At 41.2% G+C, this 19640-nt stretch overlaps 1 protein-coding gene across 1 annotated transcript in view; it reads left to right on the top strand.

The window, feature by feature from the left end:
- The window catches only part of LOC138528708 (indolethylamine N-methyltransferase-like), a 136292-nt gene extending 118639 nt beyond the window's left edge, over positions 1-17653 (top strand). Inside the window, exon 3 of the mRNA XM_069640563.1 lies at positions 16797-17653. Within this exon, the coding sequence (XP_069496664.1) occupies positions 16797-17232 (436 nt within the window). The 3' untranslated portion in view covers positions 17233-17653. The remainder of the gene's footprint in view (positions 1-16796) is intronic.
- Positions 17654-19640: the final 1987 nt, after the last annotated feature.

Raw genomic sequence — 19640 nt, 5'->3', positions numbered from 1 at the left:
GAGAAAGGGGTCGAGAAAACTAGTGCAATGAAAGCCCTGCAACTTAAACAAATACATCAATTGAATCCTAGACTTCCACGTAATTGGAAGGCAGTGATATGTATTTTCCAGTCAATTGTACCATTCAGAGTGATAACAACAAAAGATATACGACTAGTAGATCAGGTAGAAATTGTGAACCAATACATAACCAATATATGTTTCGAGGCAGAGTCTACCCTAAATTATATTATGGGCTTCGAGATAGACCTACGGCGGTTGGGTTATAGTGCCTCAAGAGTAGAGATTCTGATAGTAAAGACCCATTCACAACAACCAGCAAATAGAGAATTCAATATATCTCATGTAGTACAGCAAGAGATAGCAAAGGAGAAATGCCAGACGGGTGTTGGCAGTGGCTACCAATGACATTTAAGGCATATTTTACTGCAGAACGGCTCTGACATGCTAACATGGAAATGTTGTATACATGGAATACTAGAGGGTGTGCACATCTCTTTGAAGAGGAGGGCTTGGTGGCTAATATGGAGACATTCAAGATAGTGGCACTACAAGAAACATGGTTGCAGCTTAAGTACAACTCCATGACAGATGTACGGTACATCAAGTAGCAACTCGAGGCCCTAAATCGAGACCAAAAGGGGGTTTGCTAGTTACTGTTAAATCACCATGGAACATACAGAAACTGATTGAATCGACACAGAATGTACTGGTCACCAAGAACTCTTTCTTGACATTTGTAATAATAGTTATAAATATTTATGACCGCCCCGAACATGGTAATGACAAAAGAAAATTTGAAGGCCCTTGGCACCATTTTACAGCTGTTTAACCATCGTCTTCTTCTTTGGTTGGTGGGTGACTTCAATGCAAAGATTGGTGACCTTTGAACAAGAATAGCACTCTTGGTAATTTGTCATCAGATTACAATAATAAGAGATCTAATAATCAAGGGCAAATATGGTACACCCTTTTAGCCGCACATGAGCTAGTTAAACTGAATGGACTCACTCCAAGTGATGCTCAGACCGTATTCACTAGAGTTGAGGGAAGACCTGCAGCGACTCTAGATTACATTTTCTTTAACATAAGGGGTCTCCAATATATCAACGATATGAGCATAGTGGAATGTAAGGAGAGCGATCATCTCCCACTATGCCTATTTGTTGGAATTTCCAACACCAATGAAAGAAAGCATAGACCATGATGATAATGGGCAATTATATTTAAATGAGGGTCAAAATCGGGTACTATGGCACCAACAAATTCTTAAATATGCCAATAAGATAGCCACTGCACTGTTACCCAGTTTTATAGTTGAGGGAACCACTGATGAGAATACTAATGAATTAAAGATTCACGAAAATGATGCAATCAATACAAACTCAGGTAGCAGCAAAAAGATCTTACAAATCTTCATCTGAAAGATTGAATAAAACGTTTTGCTTGCAGAAAGGATATGATAAGTTGATAAATGAAGCTAAAAAGAACATGCGCCAAGAGATTAAGAGAATTTTAACACAGCAACACACTGTGGGTATTGATAATTCAGTTGTCGCATTAAATCTACGAAAAAGAAATATAGACGTTGGTTGAAAAATCACAAGAAGGAATGCGAGTCTAAGCTTTGGAAAGGAATTGTAAACCTAGCACTCTCTAATAACTCCACGGGTATATGGCAGTTACTATGTAACAGCAAAAAAAGAGAACTGACGATTAATTTCATTCCTGAAGAGAAATGGAGTGAAGATATACACGCTACTGTGGGTAGAGAGGAACCAAGGGAGGATATCTTTCCAATGCCTAGAACTAGCTGGGTCTGCAAAGCGTCCATACTAGATATTATTGTGATAATCGAAAATCTCAATAACTCTCCTGCTGCTGGACCCGAAGGGGTCTGTAATGAACACATCAAAAAGCAACCTCATCGCTGGGCAGCCGCTCTCCACCTCTTTTTCACTCAAATAGGTAAATTAGGGGTTATTCCAAAACCGGGACATGTTAGTCACATTTTGACAGCACATAAAAAGGATGCATGGGATAAACCAGAAAACATCTGAATGTTAGCTATGCTAGACATCTCGTCCAAAATCTTTACACGTGTATTACTTTGTGAACTGAATGAATAGATAGCAGAGAAGAAAATCCTGCTGCCCAACCAAATTGGGTTTAGAGAGAAATCTAGTAATACACACAACCTGTTAATGCTAACATCTGCAATTGACCATGCGTGGAAAAAAAGAAAACTGAATGTCTACTGTGCCTTCATCGATTTCTCTGCGGCATTTGATACAGTGTTCAGAAATCGTCTTTGGCAGAAATTAAACTCTTGGAACATCCCGCAGGGATTATTAAGAATGCTCATGTTATTATACTTCGATACTCACATCCGTATATGTCTGAATGCAATGGGTAGACTCTCAGCATTGATGGCTACTAGCAGTGGCGTAAAGCAAGGCTGCATGGTGGTGGCCACTTTATTTAATCTATATCTGGCAGATATACAGGAAGCATTTGGCCTAACAGATTCCAACCCAGTGAAGATTAATACAGTGGTTCTCGGTTGGTTACCATATGCCAATGATCTGTTAATCCTAGACTATACTCCCACAGGTGTACAGCGTATGCTTGACACATTGGTGGTATATTCAAATGTAAATGGTCTATCTATCAATATAGAAAAAAGTAAAGTGATGGTCTTCTCAGAAACAAAAAGACCTAAGACATTTTTGTGGATACTGAGTAAAAAGACGATAGAACAAGTTACCACTTACACATACCTTGGAATCCTGATTGATGAGAAGTTAAATTGGGTGTCCCATTGGACTTCACTGAAATCACAGTGTCTAATATCAGTGAACGTACTAAGTATTTTTATTGGGAGGAATGGAGGATACTCCTCCTTCACTGTTCGGACAATTTACAGTTCGAAAATAAGGGCTATCTTATTGTATGCTGTGGCGATATGTGGACACAAATATGGACAGGGACTAGTGGCTTTCAAGGCCAAAATGCTTCGAAAACTATTGCGGCTACCTCAGAAGGTGAGTGTGGAATACCTCTATCTTGAGTTTGACATAAAGAGAGTCATGTATGCATAAATAAACCAATGTGTAATGTGTTTTGAAAATATATGTAAAATGAATACTGACACAATAATAGTACCCTTTGTAAAGGTGTTTTTGAGGTGAGAAGGCAATGTGATGGTTGGTATTATTGGAAATCTAAAAACAATTCATAAGAAATGGACTGCAAAGTGCTATAATCAAACCCTTTCAGAAACACAGGGATTGAAATATTGGCACAAAAAGAAATTTCAAGATTTTAGCTACGACCAACATATGATAAATTTGGCTACTAAGGTACATAGTGGGATATTTTGTCAAGAACGGCTAACCCGGACCGATATCCCTAATTATAGCATAGCATATTCAAGTGTAACAATGTTTCGTATACATCGATTAATGAAATTCATCACCTCAGAGACACTCGAGACAAAGGGAGATAGGTTGGATTTACATTATGAGTTGTGTAACTGTTGGGAATGAGGTCATTGAGTCGTTGCACCATTTAATAAATGATTGTGATAGTTTGACGACACTGCAATATAAGTATTTTAAATACTACAATAACAATATCGATTTGAATGAAATAATGGATCTATTGGGAATATTTATGAGGGGTATTAATATTAATCTTATTTATTTTATTGTATCATGTTATTTGAAGATTGTGGAGACTTTAAAATGCCTTGAATAGTATTTTAGATGGTTTTAGCTTGAAAGTGTTTTAACTCTCAGATTGATGAGCAAACTGTATGTCTTGTGTATTATGTCATGTGTTATACAAAGCTAGACTAGCTATACATATATATAATAAAAATCAAATAGGTTAATCAGGAGATGGTGAGAATGTGTTTAAGAGAGCTTAGTTGAAAGTCATATTTTTTAAAATCTACGGATTCAAAGATATTGTAAACTCCATAAAAGCTTAGGTTATGAGCAGGGTAGTAGATATAGGGATATCAAAGGTGAGTGGAAGAAAAGGACAATATTGGAAGGAGAGTTGAGAAGAAGAGTCTTGGTTTGTACCTTCTTTAGTTTCAGATAGTTTTACTTAATCCAAATCTGAGGGCCTCCAATCGCAGGCCAAGTTGATTTAACTGATCAGGAATATCTTTAATCTTGATGACAAGTTATGTGTCATCAGAGTAGAATTGAAAAGCAGTATCAAATTGTTTGATAATGAAAAAGAAAGGTCTAACATGGATATTGGATAATGATGGTATGAGGTTTCTCCTGGGAACTCTCCAAAAAGTGATTTAGGGCTGGAACATAAATTGTCTAGGACAATATCCTAGCACTGATCTTCTAAGAAGGAAGCTATCCATTGACAAGCTGTAGGCTCCAGACATGTAGTAAGACTACAATCTGATGGTCCACAATGTCTAAGGCTGCCAAGAGATGGAGAAAGCAGATCAGGATGAACTGATCTGCATCGGCAGCCTTATGGGCAGACTGAAATGAAGGTGGACTCAGTGCCAGTACTGGAACGAAAGCCAAGATTTAAATATATAAAGGATGTTTTATGAAATTAATTTATGGATCTGGAATGCAGTGATTGTCTTTAAAGGTTTGGTAATTAAAGGTAAATTAGGAAAAGGTCTATAATTATCCATACCAGCTGGGTCTTAAGAGGGATCTTTCAGTAGAGGGCATATCAAGGCATATTTAGGAATGGTAGAAAAAATGCCTGGTTGATCATCCTAGAAAATCGTGTTTCAAATAGATTGGGGAAATGCTGTAAAGGGATCACCTATAGGGTTAGTAACTTTAAAGTGGGTAAGTTTGGTTCCTTCTTCCCCTGAGGAAGGTAAATATGTGCCATATCGACCAACGCTCAACATGCATGCCTCACACCATAAACACCATTCCCAACATTAGTCTTACACCAAAATAAAAGTACTTCCCTAGACTGAATAAACCCCTCCTAGCTTCAAATTAGGGTGTGGGCGGGCAATGCATGGTACTGACATCAATATGGATGGGGATTGCATGCCTTGTAGGGCTTTTTATCTTGTTTGTGTAATTTGGCTGACACTTTGCAAAATACTTCTGTGATGTATTGAATTCTGCACTGGATCAGCAGAGAATAAAACACCCTCACACGCCTACAAACCAAGAACCAACCCAATCATAAAGGAAAGATGCAGCACTCTGATTCATGAATGAGGGGAGTGAGGCAAGTAATAACCACAATGTTCTCTAAAAGGATACATTCTGGTGTAAAAACTACCCCTGCACTTGCGCGGTCTGAATGACACCTGGCCTAGTAGGATCGTTGTCTGTCTTCCCCTTGTTCCCCCCTCCCTGCCTCGTCGCGCCTTGAAACACTTGTGTATAGGCGCGTTACAAATGCCATATAATATCATATCATATCACATAACCAGTCACTCGGGCCCAAAAATGGACCAATGGGGCAGTTAGCAGTCAGTAGTACCCATTGGCAGTTTTTTGTGGTCTGGCAGCTCCAAACCAGACTTCCCGGCACTGTGCGAGCCATTGGTAGGTCTAGAGAATGCAAAAGACAGCAATGGAGGGTCTTCGTTGTTTAGGCTTGTCGAACAGGTTTTGAAGCATGCCCCAAAGCAGTTCAAAGGTTAAAATACTAGGAGCGCAGCTGTCTTGGATGACATGGTTCTGTGAGTGCCATTATGGTTGTCAGAAAGGCAGGTTTTGCTCAAGCAGCAGGTCACTCCTGAGGTCCCACTCCAGGGACTCAAAGACAAGATGGGTCCTCATTCTCAGGCTCCCAGCAAAAGGGAGGCTTGCACACAACTTCAGGGGTTTTCCAACACTGTGAGATTTTGTGTACTGATAAGACTGGCAGAGAGGTAAATGTTGTTCAAGCTGCAGATTCACCCCCAATGGTTCCTGGGGATGGTTAGGGGACAGAGTTCACATCTGCCTTGAAACACCTGCCGTCACCGCACAACTGGAGGACTCTGTAAAGGACTGCGCTTCCAGCATGGTCCAAATAAAATCTTCTTCATGGTTTGAGGTGAAAACGATGTTGTGAGACCCCTTCTCTTAAAGGTACATGGTCACATTGGATTAAAGCTAGCAATCCCAATTATTGAGAGAAGTGTATTTTGCCCTTGTGACATCACACCCAAAGTGCCTTGTGCTAGAGGAAGTGGAGGGGACAGGAAGGAGGGGCAGAGAGAAAACAAGATGGTGGAAGCCTCCCTCAACTATGCAGAGCTCTCCCTGTCTACACTAACCCTTCCCTTTTCAATAGCATCAAAGGAATTAAGATATGCGGCAACCGGGTGTGAGGCCAAACCTTTTGTTAATTGGTGTGACCTTTGCTCCTGTTTCACTAGCTTCCTGTGGAGTGGCTGTCACTGAAAAAGGGTGTTACCTGCCCTTACAAAAGAACAAAGAGAGGAAACCCCACCATGCTACATTCCTGCAAGTAGGAAAAGGCCCAACCTGTCAGGGGAGAATACACATAACCCTTCTACAGCTGAGCATTGTCCACAGGGTGGACACATGTGTGATATCAATTTGATGATGTGGTTGCAATGATTTTCAGCAGTGCCATGTACCAGGCCCTAACATAGGCATAGTTTCCACTGCCACCAGCATAGTTTTGGTACAGGGTTGCATAGCTTAAAAGCAGCCCTTTCACAGCAGAGACTTGGCTGTCACTGAAGCTGCCAAATGGGCACCTGTGGCCTCTGAACCTGCTTGTGCCACTGGTACAGCAGGTTCTGCAGATCAGGATGCTGAGGCAGCAGGGCACAGGTACACACTATGCCTTTGGCATGGAGTTTATGAAAGGGGAATCTGATCTGAAGATTACCATTTCAGAGTTGGAATTACCTGCATCATTGTATTAATTAATCAAAATACCCCATAAAACAGGGCTTTCACACCCTTGCCAGGTGGCAATTCATCTCAACTGCTGACTCGACCTTTGCAATATCGTTAATGACATGTATATGTATATATTGTCTGGGGTAAACCAATTGGCCTATTAAATCTGCTTCTGATGTTCTACTTCAATAATAAATTGAGGGTGAGGTTGAATGCGGAAGGTCTGCTATCGAGTAATATTTCAGTAGAGATCGGTTTAACCCAGGGGTGTGTTCTGGCCTTTCACTTATTAACTTATAAGTATCAGATTTGCCTCTTGCCTTCCAAAAGGTAACATCTTTTACTCCGAGAATACAGTAGTTGGAAGTTGGATGGCTTGCATACTCCCACTACTTTATTCCACTAGATGCAACTCCTATTGGGCTTCAAAAGTGGTGGGATAACTTTGGGGCTTACACCTTGGGAAATAATGTGTTGGTTAACATGGTAAAATTCCATATAATGATTTATAATAAAAAGGTAAAGAGTAGAAACTTTGAATGTTTTATCAACAGAAATCAGATTGATGTGGTTGATAACTTATTATATTTGGGTTAAATTTTGGCCACTAAGAAGTGCTACATTTTATGAAGGAAAAATTGGAGGCGAAAATATTGAGACGTTTATTATTCAAATGAAATAAATCCAGAGGACCTGTTAGTTTTAACTCGCTAGTGCCCGTGAATTGAATTCCATAAAGCGAAAGTTGTGCCATCGTTTATATATGGATTTGAGCTGCTCCCGAAAGACATAAGTAATGGGTAAATAGTTTTGAGAGGATAATTTGGTATGCAGCACTGGATTTTCCCCCATCTCTCCCACGAGGAGCTATTCGTCTTGAGCTGGGACTCAGCTCTTGGAGGTACTTATATAAATGGAACAAACTTCACATGTATGTCAGAATTAAAGGTGAGGGAAGCTTCAATCTGGTTTCTAAACTAGGAGCAATATTTTGAGGGGATTCAGATATAGCTTTGAAATATTTGATGCATGTGTGTAAAACATTTTATTTGAGGCTGCTATTGATTCAGAGTTATCAGAATAAAGAAAACATTAAGAGAATGGGATCACATAGAACATTTGAGTAGTTTGGGCAAGTTGAAGCTCTCTAAAGAGTTCTTACATAATGTTGATGGCTCCTTCCTTGGATATGTCACTCAACCCAATATGGTTAAGGCGCCTTCACCTGCCTTCCGGTCATGGCTGTTATGATTTAGACTAAATTGTTCCCACACATTAGAGATAGTGGGACCACAAATAGGACTTGCATATGTTAATAGGACTTGTAGGCTTTGTACATCGAAGGAGGTATATTCAACCACAGCCTTATTCTCTGAGAATATGTGGAGATATGTGATGTGCACAAACCACCTATCCTTATCCATTGCTCTTATAGCATTTTTAAAAGTGTTTTTTGATTTAATAGGGTGCATTCAAACAAAATTACCTTTAGGTTTACTGGAGTGAATGGTGCAGAGGCTATGGTGTGTATACATTTGAAAAATGTGTGTGTGGGATAATTCTTGTGTTCTTTTTTAATTGATGTTTTATATGTAAGTGAAATGATTTCATGCAAATTTATAATGTTGATATTTAATGAATGTGAGATATTATAATTTAAAACCAATACACAATAAATAATAAATAAATAATAATATATATTGTGTATGTTTCCCATCCCATAATGCCCGCTTTGTGGTGTGTTCCTCATCCTTCTTCAATCCACACTATTTTTCCTAATCTCTATTCCCACTTTTACAAATATGGAATATCTTCCTGCATCTGCATGCCACTATCCATGCACTTCATCACAGTTACCCTGCAAGTTTAGCTTCTCCTCTTATTCAGGTTTATCCTTTGACTCCCCACTCTCAACAAATCACGCTGATGAACTATATGAATTTATATCTCTCCACAAGCATGTTTTGCTATTCCTGACTAAATCCTGGATTTGTCAGTCATCTGGCCTTACCATTTGGGTCACATGTCCCTCTGATTGTACAATTCTTGGTGTGGATTGTTGCTATTTGATAGAAGATATCTTGCTGTTTATTTTGAACTTCCCACTTAGTTATTTCTTCTAATTCCCCTTCACCATCTGCTGAAATCTCAGCAGCCATACTCTTAATAACCCTTTTTTCTGCTGTTGGTGTCTTTTCTCCTTATCATCCTACTCTGTGGGCTGATTATTCATTTATACTCTTTTCTATATCTCTACACCTTCCTGGAGTATTTCCTTCTCTTATCCAAGCCAACCTAATCCAGGCATGTGCTTAAACATTTGCCTTCCACATCTGCATAAGCCTCTCTAGGACTGACTTCCTTTACTCCCTCATTTTAGGCTGTTTTCTTGGCCTGCTAAACATTCACTTCTGAAAGGGTTCAGTTTAGATCTTGTAGATTGGAAATAGGATGCTAGGGCTCCTCAGAGATGTTGGTGCCCTGATTATGATACTACTAGTAGAATATTATATAAGACTCGCTTTATTCTTCTCACTTACTATACAGTTGTCTAAACCCTCTTTTTATCTGCCCACATTGAAACAGCTTCCATTCCTCAATGGGAGGATTTCTCAAATTTAAATGAACTTCATCTTACATCAGCCTTGGCCTACTAAGGTAACCCATCGTCTGAGTTTTTCAATTTTGTTTATCCATGCAGACACAGTTTGGCCTTCAATCACTTATTCTGTTTCTGATGCTTCTGGCTTTGCCTCTATTCTGATTCACACCTCCACTGTATTCCTGATGAAACACACATTAATGTCCTTGTCTGTCAAATACTTGTCTACCAGTCTTTATACATTTAAATCTGGCTCCCCTTATGATCCCTCTCCTGTTTATGAAATGCAGATCTGCTACCTGCCTACCTGAGATGATTTACTAACCATCCTAGAGGCATCCCCTACTTCTGTAGGACTCCTTTTTTAAGCAGAATTTGCAATTGTTAATCACTTACACAAAAAACCTTCTTGAGGGCATCTTGTCCCTGCAAATTATTGACCACTCACACTGCTTCCAACTTCTGGAAAATGTGTTGTAGCAATTGTTTTGTATGGCAAAGGCCCCTTCTTCTGTCAATAAAGGTACCCCAGGAACCAAAAAGATGCAATGCATTGGATACAAGAAAAATAAAAAATATATTGCAAACTGCTTAAGCAGGGAAATCTCCACAGACATTCAACGTGTAACGATTTGAGTACAAGCTTGTATTAAGTTTTACAGAAAGCAAAAAAGCAAGAATTTTGAGCTTTACGCCTTCTTGATTGGTTGGCATTAGTAATTATGTAAATGGTTCTACTCCTTATAGATTTTCATTGGCCTGTTCGAAACATGTAGTACAATCAGATGTACAGGTTAGTCCATCTCTAAGTCATTTTGTTTCACACAAGTTAGGATTGGTTGAAAAACATTAGACACATGTAACTAATTGAATAGTAATTTCCATTGCTTGCCTTAGTAGGCATAAGAGTGGAGAGGTATGAAAACAATTATTAGAACCAATTATCTGCATGTGAAATAACCCATGTGATACATAAAATAAAACATTTTAGTTTCTTCTGGACTCCTCTTCAGATTGGCACGAAAAAACACTATTCTCTGACATTATGGTCCATGTTACATTTTGTAACTCTGCTTGATGGAAACTTCACTTGCACGCTGTTTTTCCTATTCCCATGAGTCATCTTTGTCCTGTCTCTGACCATACATGCAGGGCTTAGCTGCCAGTGAACTTGGCTCATTCATACACATACGAATGTGCTAGTCCAGTGCACATTAACACAAAATGGCTTTATTTTTCCTAATGCATTCAAACAACGTGTCTGAAGTGTTAATTACTGCATTGCCCTTAGGCTCTTGGTTAATTAATTTTGTATGGTGTGACATTGCAGGTTGTCTTTTATTACTACAGCATTCAAATGGATGTATCTGTGATTCCCACTATCTCTTGAAAGCCTGTGCTGCTTTCTAATGGTTTCTGCATAACAATTTGTTAGAAAAAGATCTCCTGCACATGCTTATTTAGTCCAAAGATGGTGGTGTGGTACTGTGCTCATTCTATCCCTATGAACATGTCTGGCCATTCTCTTTTTCTGCCAGAACACAGTCTTCAGGTTTTTAGCCTGAGAACACAATTTGCTATAGTTCATCTAGCATTTGGTTGTGTGACTTGATAGGTTTGAGTCATCTCAGCTAATCAGCGCGCCATGTCCTCTCCTCGCCTCTGGGGTGACTCTGTTTTTAAAGTTCTATTTATAATTCACTGCTGGAAGCTAAACAGCTGTGAGAAAGGGCTGTGTTTGTGCTGCCAATTCCTGTGCAACATTAAGCTTATCTGTGCAATGTTGCAACCTCTGGAATTACTTGTCTAGTATCTTGCTCTGAGAGAAGGATTGTGTTCTTGAAGAGAAATTGACTCAACTCTGACCTGTGAGTGTTGCATTTAGCTAAAGTGTAATAATGAATGATCTTCCTATAGACTTTTCTTGCTAAAATGATATGATGCTAATCAAGCTAAAAACACATGATTATGTATATATTGTGTGTGCTAGTTTCCATACCGGCCTGCCTGTTATTTCATGCTTAGAGTTGGGGAGTGTTTCTCTCTGAGAAAAGCTGATTACATTTGGAGCTCTCATGTAATGTGCTTAGCTAATGTAAACTAGCAGCACTCCTGCCAGGTTTAGGTTAAATATACATGTGTTTGGCTAAAAAGGTATTTGCCAGGCTATATTAGGCCTGCATGCAATGATTTACTCTAAATGAGCTGCTTTGCTTCATGGCTGTGTATGTGTATTGGGGCCTAATTGAAGTATGAATTCTGGTGCTTCACAGTGGCTTCTGTAATGTGCATGTTCTTGCAGGTTTTGAGTGCTGTATGGATGTGACCATATATAAGTATTCCACTACAGTTTCTTTCTACCTCACTGAACAAAGTGGGATTCTCCATTTTTTTGATGCAAGTTATTACTCTGGTCACAGCAGTTCAGACTCTGTTCTTTTTAGCTCCAGGGCATGTATTTGGCCATTGTTGAGGGAAGGTCGATAGGCCTCATCCTTCTGAACGTATCAGTGGCCTTTGACACTGCTGACCATTCAATTCATCTGGTTCAACTTCATGTATGTGATTGAATTAGTTTCGTTAACCTCTCTTCACACAAATAGGTTTCTGAAAAAGATTCCTGTTTCTATTCTTGTCATTGCCCACTTACATGTGATGTCATTTATACCTTCTTTCTCTTCTGCTGGTCTCACTATCTCCAGCAATTATCTGACTCCATTTCCCTCTGCAAAAGGTCTAGTTTCAAGCTTGACAATGTCTTCTCTTTAACCCATCACCTTAATGAGGACACTTTTTAATTTCACTACTTCTGTCACAATCTTCATCAGCCGTGTCCATTTCGTCAGTGCCAATTTACTTGTATTTCCATGTTAAAATCCCCAGGCTCCCTATCAAGCAGAAAGTTATTTTTAGAACTCTAGCTTTTGTTGATCCCAATAATATATCGATGGGTTCTGGTTTTATGGGCTCCAAATTTAAATTGTAAACTTCTTGGTATCTCTTTTATTCTTTAATTATGTATTTTATTCTGTTTCCAGGCACAACCTCACCCATCAGGGCATACTGTTGTGTTCTATACTTGCACCTTTTAAGAATTCCCTTCCAATTTTCATTAACACTATGGAGCAAGTTCATCAATACAACATTAACTATCAGCTTGGCCCTCTAGAGAGCACAGAACCATATGCACACATCACTTTGGGTGCGTGCATATGGTGTGCATCCTACCCAAGCCACCATAAAACTATTGCACCATCAGATGCCCAGTATTTGCCAATAAACATTGGACTGCACACAAACACACTCATGCATTCCCACACTTGACTTTTGATAAGGTCCAACTTCCGAACCCCTGTCCACCAAAGAGATCTGTGTAAAAGCACTAAACCCAACCTATTGATCAGTTGTGAAGACAGTATCCAGTAACACTGGGAAACCATCACTTTGACTCCTAATGCTCTGAAAATGGCCCAAAACATACACATTGACAATGTCAATCAAACCAAAAGTGGTCCTGGAAAGGTTTTTCAAAAGGGCCCCATTTTACCCATAGGTTTGAGTTTGGGGGTTCTCCCACAAAACGTACATCCCCATAATGCATTTGAAGGCATATTGGTTATAATCTTGGCATAAAAAAATAGTTAAACACAGAAAGGAATGTTGGGGATGAGGAGAGATGGAAGAGGACAAGTGGATCAAACAACAAGGGTACCCACACAAAAGAGCTCCATGTTGTGTATCCCATCCCTGATCCAGGCCAGCATTTCATGTACCATTAGAGACACGATGAACATTCTTGCTGAAGAGATCATTCCACCCTGACAGTAGCTCACTGGAAGTGGCGAATTGGAGGACCTGTGTGGAAATGATATTAACAGAGGAAGACCACACCAAAAACCCCTTCAGCCTGCTAATGACACCAAACAAACTGGACCATCAACCAATCCAATTTGTGAGAAAGCACGTACAAGAGACACAACATGTACAACTGCCCCAAAAGACACCTCTGACAGCATCCCACCCTGTAATCATTTTGAGACACACTACTTGCTTGCATCACCTTGTTTATGGTTTGGAAATTGGCAGAAATCGTGGCTGTTACTGGCAAATACAGAGACCTGCCACTTTGCTGTATCTCAGAGGAAACACCAATCGTATGCAACAAAATGAGACCAGTGAATAGATCTCCAAGCCCTTCTGTGTAAAGACCCAGGTCTCTAGGGGTGTTGAGAAACAAAATATTAATAAATACTTTTAACATTAATTGACTCTTTAAATGTCTTTGTGCAGCTTCTACATAGAATTGAATGGCAAGATGCAAATACTAATTTCACGCCTTTGACACCAAGAAAGAACCAATACATATTGTGGTGCTGTGTGCAGAGGAAAGAGGGAAGGGGTAGGTCAGGGACAGACTTTATCATGAGCTTCATGCATTGCTGCCCTGAATCCATGTGTATTTATGCGGGACCTTCCATGCAAGTTCAGAGAGAACTTTCTGCAGCATGGAATATGTGCCCGTACAACCACTTAACACATCAACATGTTCTATTAGTGCAACATTCCCCAGAGTATCACCCACACCACCTTGACTGCCACATTACTTGCTGCCTCTGACACACATTATATCAGAAGAAATGTTTCATTACTTGCCCATTATTTTGGTCCTTTACGAATCGTACATTCATTTTCAGCATTAAGAATGTGGGCCACATATACTCACTTGGCCATAGGAGAGGCCCTGGTGTCCCACATGAATATGGAAGATCTGCAAAGCAGAGCGGAAACCCCACACATTTCACTGCAGCATGCATCCAGACCCAAGGGAGAGGTGTCCCTGTGACACTCGACCAGCAACTCAGATTAGGTAGAAGTCAGAATGGACGGGTAGAGGAGTCACTCAAAGTGTGGAGACTAAACCTGAGACAATGGGAACGTCTTTGGTATATGGGGATGCTGCCAACATTGCTAACCACGTCCATCTTGATATGCCAGGCAATGTTTTGGCCTATGGAGGTCAGAGCACTTTTCATGTAGAGAGCATTGCTGTTGGGTTGTGAGGCAAGGAAAGTGATACTGACATTATGAGCTAATGAGGCAATGTCAGGGCAAGCGATGGCAGAACAATACAGAGCCCATTGAAAAAACATGTTAATAATACACACTGTGACAACCAATGCATTGGCCATGTGCCACTTATTTGCATAGAGGCAAAATTCGCTTGTGTTGGAAGATGTGTGGCACTTATTGTATACAGAAATTATATGATATGATATGTTATTTATAACGTGCTTAATACCCAGAGGTTTCTAAGCGCAGACCCGGGGATTGAACCTGTGTTGCTCTGTACCGTCTTGCTTGTAAGGCGAGCACATTGCTCCTGAGCTATCCTCCCGACACCACACAATTCTTGTATGTATGTTGGAAACCATATATGGGTACATAGGTGCCATTCCTGTCCCTTGGGTAGTCAGGAGGAACATCCTCCATCTGCAACAGTGGAGTACAGAACTCAATGCCTTGAAGTTGTGACTCAAACACATCGATGATCCATTTCGTCCATATCAGAGATATCTACACCCACAACTGGCGCACCTGCACTTCAGTCACCTTCACTCACATTAGGCATTGGAACTGATGGTCCAGGTCCCTTTCACTTTACAGAGCCAGGGCTATCATATTAGTTGAAGGGATACATGATGCTTACCATAGCACCCCTTGATAATAGCCAGTGATATGAGGATATGCACCATTGTTGAGCATGTGTTGTCTACATAGGACAGGAAAATTGGTGTTCTTTCAGTTTTTCTGGAGGCCCTTGCTAAGATGCTGTTTCTCCATTGGGTTTTTCATACAAGTATTTTCTGCAAGTTGTATTTTCACCTTTGTGGCAACAACCAGAGGCTGGCAGTCCTGACTAGTGTAACAGAAGAACACAGCTGCATCGAGTCCTTCTGTACCTGCTTGTGTGGTTTGCTGAGAGTTGAACATGGTGATGTTGGCTACACATTAGTTGGTGGCTGGATGATTTAGTAAATTTTTTACTGAGCTGGCTGGGGATTGGAGTGGGGGGGTTATTCCTTGAGTAGCTCAGCTCTTTCCTGCAGGAGTTTCGGTTGTATAAGCATCAGGTGAGGGGATTCCTGATGTCTTGACAGTCCTGTTGTGGATTTCCTCTAACATGTTGATGGACTGAATCAGACATGGTCATGGTCACTGTTTTAACATTTCCTTGAGTTAATCCAAGATGTGCACTATTGGCTTGACATGCCAATGTATTCCCTCCTACTAATGCATGTATTTCCTCTTGTATTAAAGCATTTGTATTGCTCATTGCTTTTGTGTTGTGTTCATTGAGTGAGTTCTGCATTTGTCTCTGTCAGTTGGGTTGTGTCTGTGTGTGTGTTAGTTTGGTGAATATGCTTTGGGCATGATCAGAGTTTGGTGCCTGGGATTGTAAGTGTGTGGTGGTCCATGTCCATTCACTCACTGTAGTTTGTGAGTTTCGTTATGGTGATGAGGTGATAGATGCTGGTCTCTGAACCTCATGAACGTGTATGTGTATGGTTTGGACTTCGCTTTTCATGGATTTTTTTGGAATTACACTCACACACACGTTTAGTGATACAGTAGTTGCACGCATGACGACTATCTTTTCCGCAATTGGGCCCTACATTTTTTCTTAATAATTTTGCATTGTGTTCTTCATTCTGGCAGCCTCTGTTGCTTTTGCAGGTTGAAGCCTTGAGCTAAACAAAATGACTGAATGAAAAGCAAAGGATACCAGAGGGAGCCTTGGGTGCACCTCTTTTTTTGGGAATAGTAGAGTTTAGGTTTTGTGGAAAGTTGGATATTGTTCATCAATTCTCTGTCAGATGGGGTTGTTAACAGGATTTGTAACAGGGATTGTCTTCTGGACATGATAAGCTGCCTGAACCTAAATTTCCATTTTGACAAAACGAGGTACAATTGCTTCTGAATCATTTATTGGTCTGATTCCCACAGTCAGGAGGAGTTCCCATGAGCACAGCATACACACACACACCCATACACAGGTCACACACAGGGTTTGATATATTGTAGCGGTAGATGTTTAACCTGGGGAGTGAAATGTGCCTGGTGCAGTGGTAGCTTCTACTGCTGGATTACCATAGTAGTGATTGTTACATAAATGTAATGTAGCAGAAAGTGTTGACCCAATAAATGTTCTCTTGGTGCAAGCCAATGAACCATCATCTAAAGTAAACATCTACTTGTCTGCATATTGCACAAAGTACGGTCTGTTGAATTATTTGCTCTTTTTGTATCCATAGAGAAACGTGGACTGAGAAAGAAGAGACACTGAGAAGAAAGATGACACAGATTCTAAAGTGTAAAGCCAAAGAAGGTTGTCTAGTTCTGCCAAGTCTTCCAACTCAAGTTGACTGCATTCTCGTGATACATTTCTTGGAATTCCTTTCCCCACGAGTAGATGTTTTCCGCAAGACTCTGACAAATATGTCATCCCAGTTAAAAATAGGTGGCCACCTTCTCCTGAATGTACTCCTTGGGTGCACCTTCATCATGATTGGCACATTCAAGTTCCCCCTTTTATGCCTAGACAAGGAATGTGTGAGCCAAGCTTTGAGTGATGCAGGCTTTGTTATTAAAGAATCACAGAATAATCTGAGAGCTAATAACACCCAATATTCTGTTATTGATTTCTCCAGTACTCTGTGCCTTGTTGCATGTAAAGAAAGAAATGTGTAATATATTCATGCTTGGGCATTATGAAAGAAAAGTGGATATATCTGCACGTTGATTCTTGGGTGTTCGGTGGTCGTCTAGCATCCTTGTATTGCATTTTGTGTTTGGTACTCAGCCTTGCTACAGTGGGTTGTTGGAATGCAAATATCTGGCTCAGCATTTTTGAAAAGGCAATCTGTATCTTTGCAAAGTGTTGGCTTTTGTTATGAAGTGCAATGTCTTCTTTTAGACAAAACTAAGTACGTACTAAGTACATACTAAGTATAGTAAAATTATAACTATATGTTTTTCAATGTGACCAGCCAAGAAATACCTTAATGCCTGGATATCATGATTCTGTATCTCATTGTTTTAAATTGTATTGACTGGCGCTTGTAATAACCAGCAACATTGTCAGAGGAAGCAATAAAGATGTTTTCGTCCATGCTTGTTGTCTGGACTCTATTTTATTTGAAACCAGTTTATTCCTATTTAATGGCATAGTATCAACCATCTTCTCACCTTTCAACAACAGAAGGGGAAATACCATATGCAAATCAGGCTTGCTCCCACCCTCAAAGGGGCAATCCAGGCTGAACTCTTAGGTCACATCCCTCCTGCACGAGACCACAAGCATCCCCAGACATGTTTCAGCCTTGTTGAGCGTCAGCAATGAGGAGTAGCTTGGGTCTCTAGGCCCAGCAGGCACGGAACCCATGTCGGGGCATACCCGTCCCACTCGGGATGACAATAGCAAAACAAAAGAGGTGATGGCTGGAAAGTTTAGAAAGAATCTTAACCTTTGGCATTGCTCTGTGCAACCCTCCAGGTCATCGCTCTTCGCCTGCCAAGCCATTACAGAAAGGGAAAGACCATATGCAAATCAGGCTTGGTCCCACACCCAAACGGGTAGTCCAGCCCTAACTGTTAGGTCACATCCCTCCTGAACGAGAATACAAGCATCCCCAGACATGTTTCAGCCTTGTTGTTGAGCGTCATCAGTGAGGAGTATATTGGGTCTTTAGGCCCAGCAGGCACGGGACCCACGTCTGGCAATACCCGTCCCACTCGGGTGACAATAGCAAAACAAAAGAGGTGATGGCTGGAAGGTTTGGAATGAATCTTAACCTCTGGCATTGCTCTGGGCAACCCTCCAGGCCATCGTTCTTCACCTGCTGAGCCATTACAGAAGGGGAAAGACCATATGCAAATCAGGCTTGGCCCACCCCCAAACGGGTAGTCCAGCCCGAACTGTTGGGTCACATCCCTCCTGCATGAGACCACAAGCATCCCCAAACATGTTTCAGCCTTGTTAAGCGTCATCAGTGAGGAGTAGCTTGGGTCTCTAGGCCAAGCAGGCACGAGACCCACGTCTGGGCATACCCGTCCCACTCGGGGTGACAATAGAAAAACAAAAGAGGTGATGGCTGGAAGGTTTAGAATGAATCTTAACCTCTGGCATTGCTCTGGGCAAGCCTCCAGGCCATCGTTCTTCGCCTGCTGAGCCATTACAGAAGGGGAAAGACCATATGCAAATCAGGCTTGGTCCCACCCCCTAAGGGGTAATCTAGGCTGAACTGTTAGGTCACATCCCTCCTGCACGAGACCACAAGCATCCCCAGACATGTTTCAACCTTGTTAAGCGTCATCAGTGAGGAGTACCTTGGGTCTCAAGGCCAAGCAGACACGAGACCCACGTCTGGGCATTCCCGTCCCACTCGGGGTGAAAATAGCAAAACAAAAGAGGTGATGGCTGAAAGGTTTAGAATGAATCTTAACCTCTGGCATTGATCTGGGCAACCCTCCAGACCATCGTTCTTCACCTGCCAAGCCATTACAGAAGGGGAAAGACCATATACAAATCTGGCTTGGTCCCACCCCCAAAGGGGTAGTCCATCCTGAACTGTTAGGTCATATCCCTCCTGCACGAGACCACAAGCATCCCCAGACATGTTTCAGCCTTGTTGAGCATCATCAGTGAGGAGTAGCTTGGGTCTCTAGGCCCAGCAGGCACGGGACCCATGTCTGGGCATACCGTCCCATTCGGGATGACATTAGCAAAACAAAAGAGGTGATGGCTGGAAGGTTTAGAATGAATCTTATCCTCTGGCATTGTTCTGTGCAATCCTCCAGGCCATCCTTCTTCGCCCGCCAAGTCATTACAGAAAGGGAAAGCCAATACGTAAATCAGGCTTGGTCCCACCCCCAAAGGGGTAGTCCAGCCCGAACTGTTAGGTCACATCCCTCCTGACGAGACCACAAGCATCCCCAGACATTTTTCAGCCTTGTTGAGCGTCATTAGTGAGGAGTAGCTTGGGTCTCTAGGCCCAGCAGGCACGGGACCCACGTCTGGGCATGCTCATCCAACTCGAGGTGACAATAGCAAAACAAAAGAGGTGATGGCATGAAGGTTTAGAATTAATCTTAACCTC

This window comes from Ambystoma mexicanum, chromosome 7q (genome assembly GCF_040938575.1).
Source record: "Ambystoma mexicanum isolate Mex_15411 chromosome 7q, UKY_AmexF1_1, whole genome shotgun sequence".
In the NCBI taxonomy this organism is placed as follows: Eukaryota; Metazoa; Chordata; class Amphibia; order Caudata; family Ambystomatidae; genus Ambystoma; species Ambystoma mexicanum.
Note: the sequence above shows the minus strand (reverse complement) of the source record. Positions and strands in the feature narration are given on the sequence as shown.